Genomic DNA, 20,062 nt, shown 5'->3' with positions numbered 1-20,062 from the left:
AAATACATGTCCAATTCCTGGATTTTTTTATGTGACATGTAAACATTTGTCGGATTCTTGGATTTGTTAACTTATATGTAAATATGTGTCTTGTGACCACAGGGATGCTCCCAGCCGTCATTGGAAATTGTTCCAATTTGCCTGCATTTGTCATGTTACATGCTGATACATATCTGATTCCTGGATTTATTAGGTTACATGTAAACGTGTGTGATACCTGGATTTGTCATGTTACGTGCAAACACGCCTAGTACCCGCATTTGTTATGTTTTATGTTAAACGCATGTCTAACACCTGGATTTTTTATGTTACATATAAACCTTTCTAATACATGGTTTTGTTATGTTACATGTAAACATGTGTGATACCTGGATTTGTTATATTTTATGTAAACACGTGTCTAACACCTGGATTTTTCACGTTATATATAAACCTTTCTAATGCATGTCTTTATTATGTTACATGTAAACGTGTCTGATTCCTAGGTTTGTCATGTTACATGCAACCACATGGCTAATACTTGTATTTGTTATGTTACATGTAAACGTGTCTGATACCTGGATTTATTATGTTTTATGTAAACACGTGTCTAATACCTGAATTTTTTACTTTACGTATAAACCTGTCTGATACCTGGTTTTGTTATGTGACATGCAAACTGGTCCTGGATTTGCAATGCTGCGCATGAACACGTGTCTATCTCCTGGATCTATTTTGCTGTGCACATACACGTGAGTAATGCCTGGATTTGTTATGTTGGCAGGTAACAATTGCTACTATGGTCCAAGTCAAAGAGATTGAAACTCATCGCACTGTTATTAATAACAATGATTGTTTAAAAAATATAGAAAAATTGATCCCATTATCTCCCTTGACTGAAAGCGACTTTATACATTTCTTGTTTTATTCTTATTTTCTGGGTTCGGAGTCGCGAGGCAGCGCGACCTGTGAATGAGGCGCGGCTGGAGGCTCGTCAATAATCAGGCCTGGGAGGAGAATCCAGCTCAAAAACATTGCAGCCGCCGCCCCCGCTGGCTCATTTTGAAACAGGGGAACGAGCAAGAAGTGTCAACATGCCAGCTCTCACCAAAACTCTCCTCTTTCTCTGCTGCGGGCTCTTGGCCATGGCCCGGGATCTTCGCTGGGAGTCCGGCGGTCAGAAACCACAGCGTCATCTCCCCAAGCCTGCAGGTAAATTAAAAAAAAATAACTTTAAAATGCCTGAATGAATTTCCCAGGAGTTAAGCTGAAGAATCAACATGGATACAACGGCCGTGACTGAAAGTCCTTGAAAGCAACGTGTGAGATAAAACAGAGTTACACTAAACCGTTCGAGTCAGGACTCTTGATCTTAACGTGCTCTTCATGTATTAATTAGAAAATAACAGCTGAAGTCGTTGCTGGCTCACTGACCTCCCAACTGTTTTACAAAAAAATCTCAGTCAAATTGTTTTAACTTTCAGTTTTAAACATTACAATTACTCTTGTTTTTGGCAGCTTGTCGCTCTTTTGTTGGCCAGCTCTATTTCGTCAAACAAAAATGCTAAAAAGTCCTCAAGACATCTTGTTTGTCTGTTAAACCTGACTTAAGCCTGACTTTGGTCTTCATGGTTCTGTCCCCCTGTCGCAGAATATGAATCTCCATCATAAACTGAGGTTAATCCCCCCCCCCGGAAAAGGTTTTAAACTCTGCTTTAACTGACCGAAGAGCTGCAAAAACAAAATAAAAAGCTGCAATTAAACTTGAAGGCTCAGTTAAAGCTAATAATGAAATAGCTGCAGGCTACCGAAGGACGAGATCATCAAGGTTCCTTGGAGGGAAAACAAACCGCAGTAGTGGATGTGTGTAGCATCACTGCTAGTTAGCTTGAGTGACATCGAGAGTTTGTCTTGAGTCACTGCCCCCCCCATGCATGACAGCAGCTTCTGATTGGCTCGCCGTGGTGACGTAGCTGGGAAATGAGCCGGAAAATTAACCAAGCAATCAGATAATCTCCCATGATGACTCATGGTTTAAAATCTGGACAAGTTAGAACGTCCAATGAATTCCGCAACTTGAATACTAGCATTCCAGAGTGCCTTGAGACGCCAGAACTTTGTTATCATGTGATCGGGTTCTGTCAGAACAAGAGTTCGTCAGTGGAACCAAAGCTCTTGCTGCAGTTCAAACCATGAAGAGCTTTAATTCTGAGATTCCTTATCTCAAAAGCAGATCGTCTGTTCTGACTAAGTGATTCAATGAATCGTTTTAATGGCTGATTGGCAACTGTTCATCGGTTGTCTGGTTGTAGCCAAACATCTCCTCAATCAAAGAAACAGCTCAAGGTCAGAACTCTTGCAGGTGTGGCCCAGGAGAAACAGCTACCTGACCAGCCGCTGGTGTGGCGTTACCCGACTCTCCCGACCGAGGAGCCGGTCCGCCACCGGGTCCCCGTCGAGCCCAGGAAGCCTCCACCGGCGGCCAACAGCGTGGCGGTAGCCTGCGGTGAGTCCACCATCCGGGTGGAAGCCAAGAAGGACCTGCTGGGGATCGGGCATCATGTCAAGGTGGAGGATGTGACGCTGGGGGGCTGCCCCGCCGTCGAGGATGTGCAGGACCAGATGCTGGTGTTTGAGTCGGAGCTGCACGGCTGCGGCAGCCAGCTGCAGGTGAGGCAGAGGAGACAACAAACCCATTAGGGGTTTTTTTTTTAGGTGTATCCAAATGTGCAGCATGTAATCTCTTCCTTCTGCACCGGAATTCTTCTACCCCAAGTTGGATGAAGACTCGTTGATTTACTCCTTCAAGCTGATCTACAAGCCCAGCCCTCTAGGGAACAGTGGCATCATCCGCACACAGGAAGTGTCCATCAACGTGGAGTGTCACTACCAGAGGTCAGAGCCCGGGTTTTGGTTGCCCTCCCCATCAAGGTAACATTGCGACAACTTTGCAGAAACGTCCGACTTGTGGCGGTGTCGCCGAGCCAGTTGGAGTCGTATCACCAGGGTGGCGGGGTTTTTGTGCAAGGGTCTAAGGGGAAATATGGTGATGCCGATTTTTATTTTTTTATTGAAGATTTCCTAACATCTGACTTTGCAGCTTCAGTCTCATTGGCTGTTGGTCGTGTGTCCCTCAGACGGGACTGTTTTGGCTTCAGCGGCATTTGGTCATGAAATGTTCTCAACTTCCATTCAAACATTCCAGGAAACACGAAGTGAGCAGCAGACGGCTGACTCCAATCTCGAACCAAATGAGCTACTCGCAAGGTGCGGAGGAAACCCTTTACTTCTCCTTCAGGCTCCTAGCAGGTGGGTTCTCCGGTGTACGACCCAGAAACAGATGCTAGTCAAGGCTCCAGCTGAGGTAGCGTTAGCTTTAATGGATGATTTTATTACTTAGACGATGGGGAGTCTACTCGCCCGACTCACATCTACTACCTTGGCGACATGATGAGGTTCGAGGTTGCGGTCAAGCAGTACCACCACGCCCCCCTCAGGGTGGTGGTGGACAGCTGCGTTGCCACTATCGTGCCCAATGTGGACACCGTCCCGCGGTACTCGTTCCTCGGGAACAACGGGTGAGTTTACAGCCTCACTTTGACCAATTGGTTTGGCCAACCCGCTCCCAGTGACATCCGCTGTGTTCAGGTGCCTGTTTGACAGCCAGCTGACAGAGTCTGACTCAAAGTTCCTGCCACGGACTCAAGAAGACAAACTACAATTCGAGGTGGAGGCCTTCCGCTTCCAACAGGATGACCGTGGCGTGGTGAGACACAGGCGCAACATCAGTCTGGATGTCACTGACATTTGTTCGTACTAATTGGCATTTCCTGTCGTCAGCTCTTCATTACCTGCAACTTGAGAGCGACCGCGGTAGGGGCTGCCATCAGCGCCAGCAACAAGGCCTGCTCCTTCGCCAACGGGTGAGATGGCACTGTATGCTGTTTTTATAGCTGCAAGATTTCCCTGCTGGGAATCAGGATCTTGCTTAAGTTGGCATTTTAGTTCTGTTTCGCTAGCAAATTTATCTGAAGCGGCATTTTGGTCAAAGAATGACTGCTAGCGCAGGTTTAGCTCACCTGCACTTTGCCCTAAAACGCCTGTAAGCAACACTTGCAAGTATTAGCATAATAAATAACCTTCTGAACATGCAAAAGGTAGAATGTTGCCCCCCCACAAACCATTGTTTGGAGGCTTTTCACAAGCATTGTAAACTACAACTAAGACAAATGATGGTTTGACATCTAAGTCACATTTTCGTGGATCCAGATGAGAATTTCCAGAGTCTGAAGCGGGTTGTTTTGCTAAAGCTACACGCAATCCACATGAATCATGTTGCGCTTGGATTTCCTGAAAACAAAGGCCTGGTTGGTAAGGTAGCCTAAACCCCCACAAACTCTTCCTTTCCACAAAGGTGGTGGGAAGCGAGCGGCAACCATCAAGCCTGCTCCTGCTGCAACACAGTGTGCCACCCAAGCAGCGGGAGCCGCCTCCCAGGTCTGTTCCGTCGAAACATTCCTCATCCGGCTAGCTAATATTGCAACTACTCTGCAAAAACTACAAAACCAAATGCTCAGCGTCAAACTACCAATTCCTGTCCTCTCTCCTCAGACACAAAGTGGGAGCAGGAAACGGTCGTTGGACCAATCACAGTGAAAGAGAAGCCCCTTTCAGAATAAAATGTCGCACGGAGATTTTTTATTTAGTTTGACATGCAGCACTGATTGGAAGACGGGGAGCAGGACAATTTTGAATAATTAAATGAATAACAGCGCTTATGAAGAAAAAAAAGATCTGAAGAGTGCTAGGATCCACTTCCTGGACACCTGATTTTAACTTGTATTTTTAACTTTGCAATTAAAGATTATTTCTCCCCAATGTCTTATGGGTTTTTTATGCTTGAAGATGACCTGAGCCCTATGCCAAAGGGGCTGCAGACAAGGCAGTCTCCTGCAAGGGAATATTTTTCTGGCCAAATCACCGTTATGAAGTCTGACTGGTGGTTGGGGGAGGGGACGTCAGTGTTATGTTGACCTTCAGCCTGGCTTTGGCGGGGCGGAGCCTGCAGGCCTCCGGACAGGACAGCTGCTCCTCAGTCTCACCGCTGTCTATTATATGGACATCGCCTGAGAGGACGCAGCTGGATGAGCCGTGTCGCCATGATTCACCTGAGGACAGAAGCCTGGTCGACAACACGCAAACCTGCCCTCGGCACTTTCATCAGTCTCGTGTCAAGGTGACTGCGAAGGGTCACACTTGGCTGTGGATTTCAAAATAAACCCTGTGCTTTATTATATTTTCCTCCCTTTTTTTGCAGACATTCTATGACTAGAGACTAACTTACACTAAGATGCTGATTTGAGAACCACTGTTTTTTTCTGGAAGTGACTGTTTGTTTTCCGAATGTTGAGTAAATGTACAATGTTTAACAGATGAAATTTGTTAAAGCCAGAGCATAAATCCCTCCTCCACCGATGGGCAGTGAAAACAAATTGCGAAAGTTTCTTTGAATGTTTGAGGACTGAGCTCAGGGTTCTGGTCGAAAGTCAAAGTCCGGAGGCTTAAAGAACTTGTCGGCGTTTAACGTCAATCTGGAACATCAGCGTCCCCTATCGTCTCACGGGAGTATTACAGTTCGTAAGGCGTTCATTCAAATTAAATGTTTAAAAAAATACAATATTCAAACTTTTAAATAAAGTTTACATTTCACCGTTCCTATAACGAATTTAGTAATTTAATTGCAAATTTAAGGATCATCTGCAGGACTAGTCCCTGCAGCAGCTCGGATTAAAAGTACAACATTTACCGGAATCGAAAAAACACGTGAGTGAAACCCGCATTAATTTATATTTTTTTAAAATCCACATTACTGAAATATTCCTGATTAAAATACAACATCTGTATGTTTTGATCTTGATTTAACCAGCTGAGACTAAAAGTTCAGCACAGGACATTCGCGCGAGAACGTGATGACGACAGACGCAGGGATTAGTGATGCCTTTAGGTGCTCGATGAGATGTAGGAATTTGGATTGATTTTGGCGAAGGTTTTATTTTGACGCGTTTTCGTAAGAATGTGTATAATTGTATGACGCTCGGGGGTAAAACGCAAATCGCGGCTAGCAGTTTGAGCTGTAAGTCGCGCAAAAATAATTATAATAGTTGCAAAAGCCATTTTCATTTTGGGGAAAATAGACAATATGATAACTATGTGATAGAAGACTATCGGCCAGAATAAAAGGAAAGGTGTACAAGACAGTGGTGAGACCAGCGATGATGTATGGACTAGAAACTGTTACAATGACCAAAAGACAGCAGGCAGAACTAGAGGTTGCAGAGATGAAGATGTTGAGGTTCTCTTTGGGAGTGACCAGGATGGATAGGATCAGGAATGAGTCTATCAGAGGGACGGCACATGTTCGATGTTTTGGAGAGAAGGTCAGAGAAGCCAGACTGAGATGGTTCGGTCATGTACAGAGAAGAGATAGTGAATATATTGGTAGACGGATGCTGGAATTGGAGCTGCCAGGCAAGAGGTCTCGAGGAAGACCAAAGAGAAGATTTATGGATGCAGTGAGAGAGGATATGAAGGTAGTTGGTGTGAGAGAGGAAGATACAGAGAATAGGGTTAGATGGAGAAAGTTGACTCGCTGTGGCGACCCCTAACGGGAAAAGCCGAAAGAAGAAGAAGAAGAAGAAGAAGAAGACAATATGATAACTGTTCGTAAGAACAGTTCGTAAGACAATATTAAAAATAAGTATAAGTAAAATAAGAATATATATATATATATTGTGAGTAATTTTTCCAAGCTCAGCAAATCAGTTTGGAGTGTATATATATACTCATACTCCAAACTGATTTGCTGAGCTTGGAAAAGTTAGATTGAAAATACAGACCTTGAAAGAGTAATAATGTGGATCCCTTTCTGGCTGTCAAATTCTGATCTCTTGTGTTTTTCCGCATAACCTTGCCATGGTTTTCAAGTGTATTCCACCTTTTTCAAGCCATTTCCCTGGTTGTTGGATTTTGTTATTAGATTCGTGTGTTATTGATTTTTTCTCTTTTTACATATTTCCAATTATCTATAATATTCAAATACGCAAAGAAAATGTTCATACACTTTCCAAACTTTTCTTCACAAACAATGACTTGATTATTTAGAACATTATATTTTAATGAAGGATTTCGTGTGTTCGTTAAACAAGAAACTGGTTAATAATCAGGAGATAGTTTGCGTTGAGGTATAATATTATGTAACTTTACATTTCCGGGACTTTTCCGGAAGTACCTGAACGCACCTTGAGGCTCCGCCCACATCCGGTGTGGACCGCTATCTGTCATAGAAAAAAAAACATCGCGAGCCCAAATCCGCTACACGGCTGCGCTGTGCCTCGCGCCGGCTCCGCGACCGGACTCGTTCTTTTGCGGATTTCGTTCGTTTCCGGTCAGACGGAGGGAAAATGGCCGCTCGCAGGTAACCGCTTCCCGGGGTCGCCGCCGCCGCCACCACCTCCTCAGCCGGCTGAAGGACGGAGATGGAGAGACCGGGCAGGCTGCTGCTGCTGTCCGAGCTCCGCGTCAGAAGCGCCGCGCATGAAGTGAGCCTGAGCCGGTCCCAGCTCACCTGGAAGCGACGGGTCTCCAGCCCGGTGTACCACCCGTTCAGACCCAGTAAGGCCCGGGCTCGGTGCCCCCTCTTCCCCTCTCTCTGTCTCCGCGTCCCCTGACTTTTCTTTGTGCGGAGGCCGTGAGCGCGGCGCGGCAAACAAAGGGGAGAAAAGATGGAGGTTTTAAAACTCGCCTGAGTCAAAATCCCAGGAGAGACGCGAAGAACCGGGTTACGTAACCGGGGGGTGGGGGGTCGGGACCCCCACCGACACCCCCGGGGAAAATACCCCCTCCGGGGATATGTGAGAGAATCGCCCCGGGTTGACCGGAAAGTCAAATTTTCCTATGAAAAATAATATCACTGCAAAGAAACAAACGCGTTAGTCTTGAACTAAACAGGAAATGAGTGTGAAATCAACAGGAAGCGAGCGTGAAACAAACAGGAACTAGTGATAACGTCAACACGAAATGACCGCCGCGGAATTTCCAAGAGGTCGGGTGTCATTTAGCGAGTAATTATTATAATAAATTGAAAGTTATTTAAAATGAGATAAATGCTGCAACGTCAACATTTGAGATTACATACTCCAACAACGAATAATTAGGAGCGACAGGTGATTTTTTTTAATTTTTTACTGGAAATATATAACAGAAAACACTGCATAATAAGTGGAAATATCAGCCAGACATGCTCAAACTTGACTCAAATGTGAATCTGGCAACAAATAAACAGATAAAATTCGTTTTAAGCAAAACAGCAGCAAATCATTGTTATTATTATCAGGGAAATATCTAAATACTAGAAAGAACTTATTAAAAAGATAGAAATGAGTGGCAGGAATATGAACTCGTAATCTCCTGAAAAAATAACTTTTATCATTTGGAACAAATTGTTTTTGCATAGAGAGAAAAATAATACAGCTAAAGGTGAAAACAGTGTTAATGCGTTCAGGGACTTCAATGCAATCGTGTGAACTGCAAGCTTCCCATTGAAGAAGTCACAGGTCACTGGTGACCTTTGACCCAGGTGGTTCTCAGCATGGAAGGAACCCGACGTTATTGAGAGCCGTAATCAGAGTGCCAGTCAGAGATCAGCAGTTGGAGGTGGGGGTTCATGAACATTCCTTTAGAAAATCAGCCTGATTTGGGGTCAAAGGTCAACTTGAGCTGGGTTCTGAATGCCCGACACAGGGACAAAGATAATGAATGACTGAGGGAATTGGATTAATTTGTGACTTTTATCTATTTAAAGAAGACTGTTGGGGTGATTTCTTGCTTGATCAGCTTGGCGATTTTCAGTTGATTCCTTGATAATTCCAATGTGACATCTGGGTAATTCTCTCAACAAGACCAAATTAAGGTTGGAGGACAATGATTTCTCCTTTTCAAGTTCTTGCGGTAAAACGACAGTCAGCAGAAACTGCAACCAGATCGGATTCATAATTATAGCTGCTGTGGAAATAATTATTTCCATCAGGAAAAACCACTTCTGCTTTTTTTCAAAGTTTTTAATACAGGAAATGAAATACAGTCTGTCCTCGGGATTGGACTCAAAAAATCCCCCCCCATGTGCGCAACGGCAGGCGAAATAGCAGCACCCACCCCCGGAGATCTATAAATATCCTCATTGATTTATTAGCATAGAATTGCATCATAGAAAGCAACAAAAAATCAGCAAGAGATTTTCATAAAACTTGCTTGAAATTCCCTAAAAAATAAATAGTTCAATTGCGTAGGAGGAGTGGGGGGCAGACATTACCTAAAAATTGGGTCACACTGGGGGGCGTGACATGCATTTTGGGGAACAGGGTTCTGTCCCTGCTGATGACTCATCCGGGAGATTCGGTCTTGTGATGTCACTGCTGCATCACAGCTGGACTGATGCAGGGAACCTGTTTGACCTCCCATGGTCGTACACGCACATCTTTTGTGAACCAGACACACACACACACACACACACACACACTCTGTGTAGCGATCGTGTTTCCACTGTGAACGTTTATTAACTGTTCAGTGATATTAGCAGCTGTTAAAACACACGCTCACATTTTCTAATATTTGTACTAATTTACCGAAGTATATCATGTTCAGGCCAAACCAACCTTCACAAAAACTTCCATTGTCCTGAGTTGAGAAGGACAACATGTGCTGAAGTATAGCCAGCATCTATTTGATACATGATCTTCTCTATTTTGTATTTGAGATATATAGACGTGGATTATTTGCGTGCGTGCGTGTGTGTGTGTACTTGTACGGTCTGTTCAAAGGGTTGTTTGGTTCTCTCTGTCAGTCTGTAGTGTGTGTGTGTGTGTGTGTGTGTGTTCGTGTGTGTGTGTGTGTGTGTGTGTGTGTGTGTGTGTGTGTGTAAAACTGTGTAGTCTGTATGCAGGGTTTTTTGTTTCTCTCTGTCAGTCTACTCTGTGTGTGCATGCGTACGCGCATGTAACTGTGCGGTCTGTTCGCAGGGTTCTGTGTTTCTCTCTGTCAAGGATCAGACTCAGGTAGGAAACCGGGGATCCATGAATTAGCGCTCGACATGTTTCTGCTGCCGCAAGCCAATCCCAACAATTTAAGCTTTTCAAAGATGTGGCCGGAAATCACCTTTTATCAGCACCGAGTATTTTAGGGTGACCTTCAAAATAAGAGCACTGAGGATCAGTGTTTTTTTAGATGTTCGTCTTAATATTTAAACAGTAATCATATCCATAATAGATATGATTTAGTATATAAAATGGCTTCCTTTTGCAAATTATTAGATTTTTTTTCTTTAAATATGATTTTTATTCATATTTAAACTTTATTTTATATAGTTTTTAATGTTTGTGTGACAACCATCCAGTTTTGTGTCATTTTAACACCCATTTGCAATTTTCAAAGACGTTGCCGGAAATCAATTTTTTCCACAATCTTCATAATATATTTATATATTTTCGATTGATCGCTATCCAAGGTACAAGTTGTTTCTTTGCCAACTAATTGTGTCGGTCGCTGTAACACAACCTATAAATATATTGATCATGATGCCGGAAATGAAAAAAATTCACCTGCACATCAGTGAGAAATGACAGGATATATTTATGAATTTTTCCACCAATTGTTGCTGTTCTGACCGTAATCAGGTGTCCCACTGCCTGTTCGTCGCCCCTCCCTCATTATGGATGAAAAAAGTAATTAACATTTGTGTTAATTAAACCAATAAAACCAAACATATTCTTTAAGTTTGGTGCTGTAGCAGAAACATGCTGCCCTTCTTTGCCCCCCTTCCATGTATCCACACGTCCCCATCCCTGCCCCTTAGGCTATCTGCTTCCTCCGGTGGACTGTCTCGATACTACACACTGTCCCCTTTCCTTTTCTGCCTCCAGTTTAGTTTAATGGTTTTATCTGTTTTTTTTTTAAATGCTATTTTGATAATCAAGATATATGCCTACACACACACTTACACACACACACATGCACATGCTGTAAATATAGTTGTCCATGTGTATATGCATATATCATCATGTCTATATGTGTGTCGATATATTATGTGTATATGCTCTATATACATATGTATGTGTGTACAGTTACACATAATCATATATATATTAAGTATGTATGTATGTGTGTGTGTGTGTATACATATACATATATATATGTATATATACACACACACACAAATATATATATATATATATATATATGTATATAGTATGTATGTATGTATGTATGTATACAGTCTCATACATGAAGATATACTAGCTATGATAATGATTGATAGTAATAAGAATTTCATTTAAGAATTAATTCATAAAGCACAGTCCATTAAAGGTGTTGCACAAACAAGAAGTACAATAAGACCTGTCTATATATCAATATCTGTATATATTTTTATAATAATAATTTTTACTTTCTTTATTTCCTGATTGTCTCTTGTTATGGTGACAGCAGCAGGGTTCTGGATAAATTCTATGCTGCGGCCCTCAAGCTGCCCGGCCTCCTTCCGGAAGTTTGATGACCAAAAAAAACAGCCGTGTCCTTTCTTGTTTTATGTGTTTGTTTTTTTTTATTTTGGTCTCGTCCGGTTGCGTGTCTATGTGTGTGTGTGTCTGAGTCATATTGATGACTCACACACACAGAGTTACTCCCCTAGGGGCGAAATTCGGCTTATTTTTAAGCAGCGTTGGAAACACAATGACAGTCAATCAGAGAGACAGAGATGGGAGTAAAATTAGAAGAGAAAAACAAAAAAAGATTGCAAAAGAGTGTGTGTGTGTGTGTGTGTGTGTGTGTGTGTGTGTGTGTGTGTGTGTGTGTGTGTGTGTTTATGCGTGTGTGTGTGTGTGTGTGTGTCCCACGTGCATTGTTTACAAAACAAATGGTGAAGGTCGCCCACTTGTGAAAACAGCAGCTAATTCCCAGGAGATAAATAAGTGGTTCTTGGACTAATGAGGTGTGTGTGTGTGTGTGCCAGGTGTGTGCCACAGTGTGAGCGTGTCAGAGATCATCGCCGTGCGGGAGGAGGAGAAGGAGGAGGCGGAGGAAGAGGAGAGCGTCGGCTCACACAGGGATGACGGCAGCTGGAGGAAGATCAAGGAGAGGGAAGGGAAGGCCTGCAGGCAGGCCTTTACAGGTAGCACACACAGAAACACTGAGTGGTACCAAATGACTGTAAACTTGTGTGTGTGTTTGGGACGGGAAACACACCTTGACACACTTCAACAGGTCCCTTACCGATTCATTCGGGGTACTAATGTGGAATCACTCTCCACTTCCTGTCTATGCTTGTAAATAAAATCCCACCACATTTATGTCCAGTGACTTTCAATCCTCCACTGTTTGTGTGTGTGTGTGTGTGTGTGTGTGTGTGTGTGTGTGTGTGTGTGTGTGTGTGTGTGTGTGTGTGTGTGTGTGTGTGTGTGTGTGTGTGTGTGTTGAAACACCTCAAGACTTGCCTTTAAACGTGTTTTAGGAGAGGAAACACACCTTGAAACACTTGTGTAGACACAAAGTAGCTTGTTTCACACAGATTAATCCACGGGCGGAACGTGAGACCACTTTTGACTTTCTGTCCGCCCTTCAAAATAAAATTCCACTTAATACACACCTGCGTGTAAACATGCATGTTAGGACAGGAAACACACCTGAAGCCACTTGCGTAGACATGGTACTGGGTTACACAGGTGTGTGTGTTGACAGTGTGTGTGTGTGTGCGCAGTGCTGTACGTGGACCGGTGTCGGCAGCACCGCTGGCGGTGCACCGAGGTCACCTTCACCTGCCCAGAGGGGGCGCTGTGCCAACTCTGGGTCAGCAGCATCAGAGAGCAACTCGCTGCTATAGGTATGTCTTTCCATAAAAGGCAAACACACACCCACACACACACTCAAGGTTGTCATCGTAACACTGCTTTGTGCGTGTGTTTGTGTTTAGCCAGCAGACCCAGACACCTGCTGGTTTACATCAACCCGTATGGCGGGAAGCGCCAGGGCAAACGCATCTACCAGCAGAAGGTAGCACCGCTGTTCGCCCAGGCCGGCATTGGCACACACGTCATCGGTTAGTGCTGCCGCTGCCGGACATCTCTCACGGTGACATACATGTGTATCACACTGTACCATTTCGTGTTCGTTACCATAGTGACAGAGCACGCCAATCACGCCAGGGATCACCTGAGGGCAGAGGCGGAGCTGAAGAAGTTTGACGGGTCAGTTTGGTTTCAAGTTAATATGAGAAAAATCATTTTTGATTTTTTTTTTTTGTTTATATTTGTCAGTCTTAATGACCGTTCGCGTCTTGCTAACGCTACGTTGCAGCGTGGTGTGTGTGGGAGGCGACGGCATGTTCAGTGAGATTGTGCATGGCCTGGTCTGGCGAACACAGCTGGACGCTGGCGTGGACCTGAACTCTCCCGACGAAACCCTGGCTCCCTGCGCACTCCGCATCGGGATCATCCCTGCAGGTGGGCTCCATCCGGGAAGCAGAGATGAGAACGTCTGCATTTAGTTAGCTTGAACACGTAAAGAGACTGTCAGAAACTGGCTTTGCCCCTGAGACGTGATGTCACACTGCATATTGACGTGACTTTCCACAAATATCAATACTGACTGGGTTACTAACTCCCTCACTCACACGTTCAACCATTTGCTCAGTAACTCACCGATTCATTTTGTCCCTCATCAACTGACTTGATGACTCGCTTGCCAAGTCATCGGATGATTAACCCAACGATGTAATGTTCTTGTCAACAACTACCTGAAGTCACCCATTCAGGAATGTCCTTATCGACTTGTTCAGCATCTAACTCACTTGCTGACTCACTCATCTCCACATTCACCAATTAAGACATTTGCTGACTTAATCACTGACACATTCACTGCCCAATTGACTTGCTCACAAACCAAGTCCCGCGACTAATTTAGTGATTCACCAACTAACTCGGTCATTGACTCATCCACTTCCTCACAGCTCACTTGCTGATTCGGTCACTCACTGACTAAGTTACTGACTCATTCAATGCCTCACTGACTTCTGATCTACTAACGCCCCCTAATTTCCCCACTGACTAATTTTGCGATTCACCAACTAACCCATTCATCGACTTAGTCATTGACTTGCCATTCCCCTTAACTGATTTGTTCAATAATTCACTCATTTCTTGACTTAGTAATTGGATCATTCACTTCCATTCACTTGTTCAATGACAAATTCACTCACTGACGTAGTCCTTGACTCATCCATACCTTCACTGATTAGTTCACGGGTTGCAACCCATTGCTCCAGAGCCGTATGCGGCTCTTTCATCCTTACACTGCGGCTCCGAGTGGCTGGGGGATGTAGATTATAAGTATTTAGTTGAAAATCATTTTATTTGTGTAAGTTACTTTTTTAATTTTAGATCTAAATTGGAAGTTTGTTGTGGTCTTGACATATTAAAATTAAATTATATTTGTATATTTTTCGACGCTCAAAATATACGTCACACTCGTGGAAGCCGGTACACCCGCCACGACACCGTCAATTTGTCGAGACTTTCAACCACAGGTAGGCAAAATACGAAAAAGCGATATATACAGCGATACTTTTTATTTTAGGCGACAAATACTAACTGCGGCTCCCAGTGTTTTCTTTTCCGTGGAAACCGGGTCCAAATGGCTCTTTGGGTGTTGAGGGTTGCCGACCCCTGGATTAGTTCATCCGGTCACTCACTGATTTAGTCCATGACTCATTCTTTTCTCCGACTAACTCCCATGTTACTCCCACACGACGACGCAGTCATTGATTTAATTTGCCTACTCGCTGACTCGTTCCCCACCTCGCCACCAAAGTCACTCATTCTCTGACTAACTCTCCTGGTTGCTGAGCGAGCATTTTTGGACGTCACCCCTGACGGAGAATGTCTGTCTCTCAGGGTCGACGGACTGTATCTGCTTCGCTACCGTGGGAACCAACGACCCAGTGACCTCAGCGCTGCACATCATCGTGGGTCAGTACGACTGCTGCCTTTGGAATGTCTGCACTCCAAGAATTGACCTCTTGCAGTGCACGCTGCCTGCAACCTTGCTTAGAACAAATCAAAATAACAACAAACAGGAAATTGGGAGGATACGTGACATTGCAAATGTGTGTATCTGTGTGTGTGTCTGCGTATTTATGTGCTCGCTGTATGTTTTGGCGCCCAGGGGACTCTCAGCCGCTGGACGTCTGCTCGGTGCACCACAACAATGCCTTCCTGCGCTACTCTGTCTCGCTGCTTGGATATGGTTTCTATGGCGACGTGCTGACGGACAGCGAGAGGAAGAGGTGGATGGGACCCGCCAGATACGACCTCTCAGGTTGAGAAATGAAATCGAGTTGTTTGCCATGTCATCAGGCCAAAAACAAGCGCCTCTATAAACAGAACAATCAGCTTGTTCTCCAGTAATCAAATAAATCATTGGAGGGCCAATCAGAAAATCACCAGGAACAAAGTACTGCAGTATCCATAGTATTCGCGGTACTACAGGAACTGTGAGGAGAACGTTGGATTGTTGTTGTTTAGGAGTTTTAATCACGTGATGTCACCAGTAGCACTAGAGTACTACAGTACCCTTGTACCAATGAGGCTACCTTGATTTTTTGACTTCTTTCGTCTGTTATTTCAAAGTTACCTCTTCATTCTCCGCAGGCCTGAAGATGTTCCTCACTCATAATTACTACGAGGGAACAGTTTCCTACCTGCCGGCCAAGGGGATCATGGGAACGCCGCGGGACGCGTCCAGATGCCGATCTGGGTGAAGAGAAACACGTTTCATGTTGTTTTACAAAGGCTGAACTTGACAATTGCAGCAGTGAGCAGACACATTTAACCTTCCACTGAGTTAGCGCCACCAGACAGTCTTCATCTTTGCTGTCATGCAGAGTAGCTAGCAGGTGCCTGCAACGCCTTTTGAAATTAATTCCCATTTGTCTGTCGATGTCCAGCTGTGTGATCTGTCAGCACAACGGGCGGCTGCTCTCGCGGAGATCTGAGAAGTACGAGGCGGACCACCTGTCGGACTGCGGTGAGTGGAAAACGCACAAAAAGAAAACATGCTTCTAGAGAACCAGTAAGAGGAGAACCAGGGTTCAGCGTGAAACTCCCAACTTGTCCGGATAGAATATGCCTGCGAGTGCAGTAACATTTAATCAGAAACCGCAGGACTTGTTCTTAGAGGAACGCCAAACATAACGTGAGGTCATGTTACTCAGGAGCTGTGGGGGTTCGTATCACTCAGTCCCCCTCAGAGGTTCACTGGCGGTGAAAACAACCACGTTGGCGCCCCAATAAAAGTTGAATCTTCAAAAGCTCCATTCGAGGAAGTTGTGGCTTTTGCAATGATCACCCTGCTAATGTTTTAGCATTTCGCAGCATCCCTGCATTTGTCTCTAATATCATAATAGTAACACACAAGAACGTGACCTGTCCTTTAACTGAAATGTTGTATGTGGTGATTGTTTTTTTTTTTTCTAATTTAAATCCCTTCCGTCCAGAGAGCGATAGTGAGTGGCGGACTATTCGAGGGAAGTTCCTTGCCATAAACGCTGCCAGCATGAGCTGCGCTTGCCCCCGTAGCCCCAAAGGCCTCTCGCCGGCCGCCCACCTGGCCGACGGCACCACCGACCTCATTCTGGTCCGCAAGTGCTCCCGCTTCAACTTCCTCCGGCACCTCCTGAGACACACCAGCAAAGACGACCAGGTGCGGTGCCAATCGAGAGGAAACCCCCCCGAAACGAGTTTGGACAGATTGTCCTCACCCCGCGTGCTTGTGTCCCGCCCAGTTTGACCTGACGTTTGTGGAGGTCCACCGCGTCCGACGTTTTCGCTTCACGCCGCGTCACTGTCAGAGCGACTCGGAGTTGGAGTTGGACCTGCTGGAGAACAGCAAGCGGCAGATCTTCAGCCAGATCTGCCGGGATCACCCGGCCTGCGGCTGCGCGCCCGCCTACAGCAGCTGGAACTGCGACGGCGAGATCCTGACCCACGCGGCCATCGACGTCAGGTGAGGCACCTTTCCTCGTCACCGCCGGCCCTCGTCACCGCCGTCTCGACCCAGTTTCAAACCAGAACCTGTTTTTCCCCCCGCCAGGGCGCACTGCCAGCTGATCAAGCTGTTCGCACGAGGCATTGAGGAGCCGGCGGTGTTTGAGGATCTCACCAATCCGTGTGCAATATAAACCCTCGCCTCCATTCCCAGTCAGTCACTGGAGTCCAGCCACCGTGTTGACGTTCGTGAAGAACACCCAAGCCAGGCCCCTATGGGATTCACCTGCTGAAAAAAAAAGCAAACCAAAACACATTTTAGGGTCTGAACAATTTCCTTTGACGTTCTCTTTGGTCTTCATGCTGGTGTGTGTGTGTGTGTGTGTGCGAGTGTGTGTGTGTGTGTGTGTGTGTGTGTGGTCAAATGGCTGTTACACGTCTTGCACCTTCATATCAAAACCCTCAGAGGCTGCCTCGTTTACCTTCATCAGGAAGAATGACTCTACCCGTTTCGGTCGGCTTGCCCGGCTAACGATATGCAACCAACAACTACCATGTAGCTAGAGAAGTGTATCTTTACTCTGGGACAGACCATAATGACCGAAGGTGCCATCCAGAAGGGCATAGAGTCTTGGTGAACTCAGTCAACCCCGAGTTGTCCCCTTGTCACACTAATTGAAGCTTCAGGGTCGCAGCGCTGTCCTCCAATCCCTTCCCCTCAGGCCAGTCTAATTCCTAAGCCCACCTTTGCGCCGACTAACTGGGGTTCCCAGGCGACGGATTGGTGCATCAGTGACCCGGGCGTCCAATCTGGGTACAAGTGTCGGATACATAGACAGTCGTAGGCTGTCTGGAGGTCAGCGGGGCCATTTGCTGGATCACCTTCCAGAGCCTCTCATGGCCTCTCTGGCTGTCGTTGGACCATGTCCCCCTTTTTTGGTCTTGTTCTTCTTTCCCGAACTGAACTCGTCCAGGTCCTCCCAGAGTCTCAACTCCAATCCATCTCGTTCTCGTCGGCATTCCTGATCGAGTTCTTCTCCGGTTGATACAGACTCTTCTTGACCTCATGGGTTTTTTGAATCGGACTTGCCTCAACTTTTTTTTCCTGGCCACAAATCTCCGACAATACAATCTTGCCCATGACGAGTTCCGTTGCACGTCTGTTGGGTGATTTTCGACCGCGATACAAAGACTCATCTGCAAAAATCTCCATCTGGAATAATCCAGTCAATAACTTTCGACTCAGTCAATCAACCAACGTGGATTCCCTTGGGTTGCGATCCTGCGTCTGTTTCGAGCCAGTTGCTGCCTGACATCTGTCTATCATTTACGAGGTCGTCAGGCATCTGAGGCTTCTGCCTGTCGTCTTTGGTGTCTGTCAGTGGTGTGAGCGTTTTCCGTTCTTTGTCCGTAAAGTTGTGGGGTATATACGTACGATATATATTTTTTCAGACAAAACTACGCAAAACAGAGCATCATGGCAAAGAGGAGCTGGTTGGCGGTCAAGCTGGCCGCTGCCGAGCCAGTGTGTCAAGTCTTGCGCCTTCTGCTCGTTTATGCAAATCAACTGCTGTTGTGAACGTACAATCTCATACTGGGAAGGTACAATTTGTAGCCGAACTAAATGGGCTAGCGCACCAACCCTGGGGGGGCAGCACGTCAACCCCGTTGGGCGGCCCTTACAAACGCCCCAAGTGGCCCAAACTGACATCTTCACCATCCATATTTAAGTTCATTCTGCTAGCAGAGGGCTAAACTGGGTGTTATAAGAGAAAGGCTCTGGTGTTCTCACTCCCATATCATGTGACGACAGAGCTACAACAGAAACAGGAAGTCCGTCGTTAGCCATCCTTAGCGTTAGCTGAATCGATTCTACTTTCAGTTGCTTGATCTCTCAGAGCCACAGAGAATACCCGGTTCTGGAAAAACAGGACCCTAGTGGCCAAAACACGGAATTGCACATCTAATACGGCTTGTGCAATATCAATATCTGCTAGCAAGTGTGTGTTAGCAGGCACACATGCTCGTTATTTCACCTGAACCTGCATCATCTAACCTGAATTTTTTAAGTTCTATTTCGTATTTTCTGGACCCGTTGAGCCGGCGGCAGCCTGTCGTCGTAGCCGCTGCTCGCATGTAGCAGTCCAAAACCCACAGGTGGAGAAAGGCAGAGCTTCAATGTCATTCCAGGAAAGAAAACAAAAACAGGATGTTGATCAGAAATGAAGACAATTGTCAATATAAGCCCGATATTTTTCAGATTCATTGGCAATCAATCTTCTTCATGGTTCCAAAACCCTTTCTTGAAGAGTTCTCTGGACCTGCAGCGCCCCCTGCTGGCACTACAATCAAACAGCAAACCAAATGAGTCTCACAAACACACACATGTATGTGTCGTTGTGCGACAGGAGTCCCTTCGTCTTTTCTCTAGAATATATTTATTAACATGTAGCTGCCTTGAATAGCGTTACATTGTTGTTGTTGTCTTTAATCTTTGTTTTTAGTCGTAGAATCTAGAAAAAAGCAGAACCTGATAGATTCGATTTGCATGTTTCGGTTGAGACCTAGGGGTTTTATGCCATTTGGCGCAGCAATCATTAGCCGCCGACGCTAGTCTTGTAGCTCCCGGGAGCGGCTTAGCTAGCTGCCAGACAAACATCGGAACCCTGAGATTGGAGACAACCTCTTCACCGTGTTGCGTGTGTGTGTGCGTGTATGTGTTTGTGCGTGTGTGTGTGTGCGTGTGTGTGTGGTCAAAGCACCATGGGTGCCAGTTGACCTTCTGCTGGAACTCTCAGCTCCTGCTGTAGCCGATCGATTATCAGGAATTAAAGAAACAAGAACTTGACCCCTGTCTCTTTATTTTGCCCGAATGACGTGGAACACTGTTGGCTTTTGGTTTATTTCTTTAAAAGCATTATGATTATAGATATTTTTATTTTTGAGTGAAACAGCAGTGCAGTGTTAAGGATTTCCTCCTCAAAGCAAGAAAGTCC

General features: G+C 45.3%; 2 protein-coding genes across 5 annotated transcripts; both read left to right on the top strand.

The window, feature by feature from the left end:
* The first annotated feature begins 1,053 nt into the window (after positions 1 to 1,053).
* Positions 1,054 to 4,881, top strand: LOC147232453 (zona pellucida sperm-binding protein 3-like). 2 transcript variants are annotated; one of them, XM_086148777.1, is made up of 9 exons: positions 1,054 to 1,191; positions 2,342 to 2,649; positions 2,756 to 2,874; positions 3,185 to 3,288; positions 3,380 to 3,557; positions 3,628 to 3,745; positions 3,820 to 3,902; positions 4,394 to 4,476; positions 4,591 to 4,881. In XM_086148777.1, exons 1-9 carry the CDS (start codon positions 1,074 to 1,076, stop codon positions 4,656 to 4,658), a joined length of 1,179 nt encoding a protein of 392 aa, XP_086004903.1. In that variant the 5' UTR covers positions 1,054 to 1,073; the 3' UTR covers positions 4,659 to 4,881. The 2 variants fall into 2 exon arrangements, with proteins under 2 accessions (XP_086004903.1, XP_086004901.1); XM_086148775.1 differs by having other exon boundaries at positions 2,756 to 2,910.
* Positions 4,882 to 7,339: 2,458 nt separating this feature from the next.
* LOC147232452 (ceramide kinase-like) lies at positions 7,340 to 19,910 on the top strand. Of its 3 annotated transcripts, XM_086149298.1 has the most exons (14): positions 7,378 to 7,650; positions 10,053 to 10,088; positions 12,041 to 12,199; positions 12,785 to 12,907; positions 12,998 to 13,123; positions 13,205 to 13,271; positions 13,381 to 13,526; positions 14,976 to 15,050; positions 15,247 to 15,399; positions 15,732 to 15,837; positions 16,028 to 16,107; positions 16,577 to 16,782; positions 16,865 to 17,085; positions 17,173 to 19,910. In XM_086149298.1, exons 1-14 carry the CDS (start codon positions 7,515 to 7,517, stop codon positions 17,258 to 17,260), a joined length of 1,722 nt encoding a protein of 573 aa, XP_086005424.1. In that variant the 5' UTR covers positions 7,378 to 7,514; the 3' UTR covers positions 17,261 to 19,910. The 3 variants fall into 3 exon arrangements, with proteins under 3 accessions (XP_086005425.1, XP_086005424.1, XP_086005423.1); XM_086149299.1 differs by lacking the exon at positions 10,053 to 10,088 and having other exon boundaries at positions 7,340 to 7,650; XM_086149297.1 differs by lacking the exon at positions 10,053 to 10,088 and having other exon boundaries at positions 12,785 to 13,123.
* Positions 19,911 to 20,062: the final 152 nt, after the last annotated feature.

The sequence above is a fragment of the Fistularia commersonii genome, chromosome 7, assembly GCF_037954325.1.
Source record: "Fistularia commersonii isolate RoL2024-O1a breed Wild chromosome 7, RoL_Fcom_v1.0, whole genome shotgun sequence".
Taxonomy (NCBI): Eukaryota; Metazoa; Chordata; class Actinopteri; order Syngnathiformes; family Fistulariidae; genus Fistularia; species Fistularia commersonii.
The sequence above is the reverse complement of the archived record's forward strand: the minus strand, read 5'-3'. Positions and strand labels throughout refer to the sequence as shown.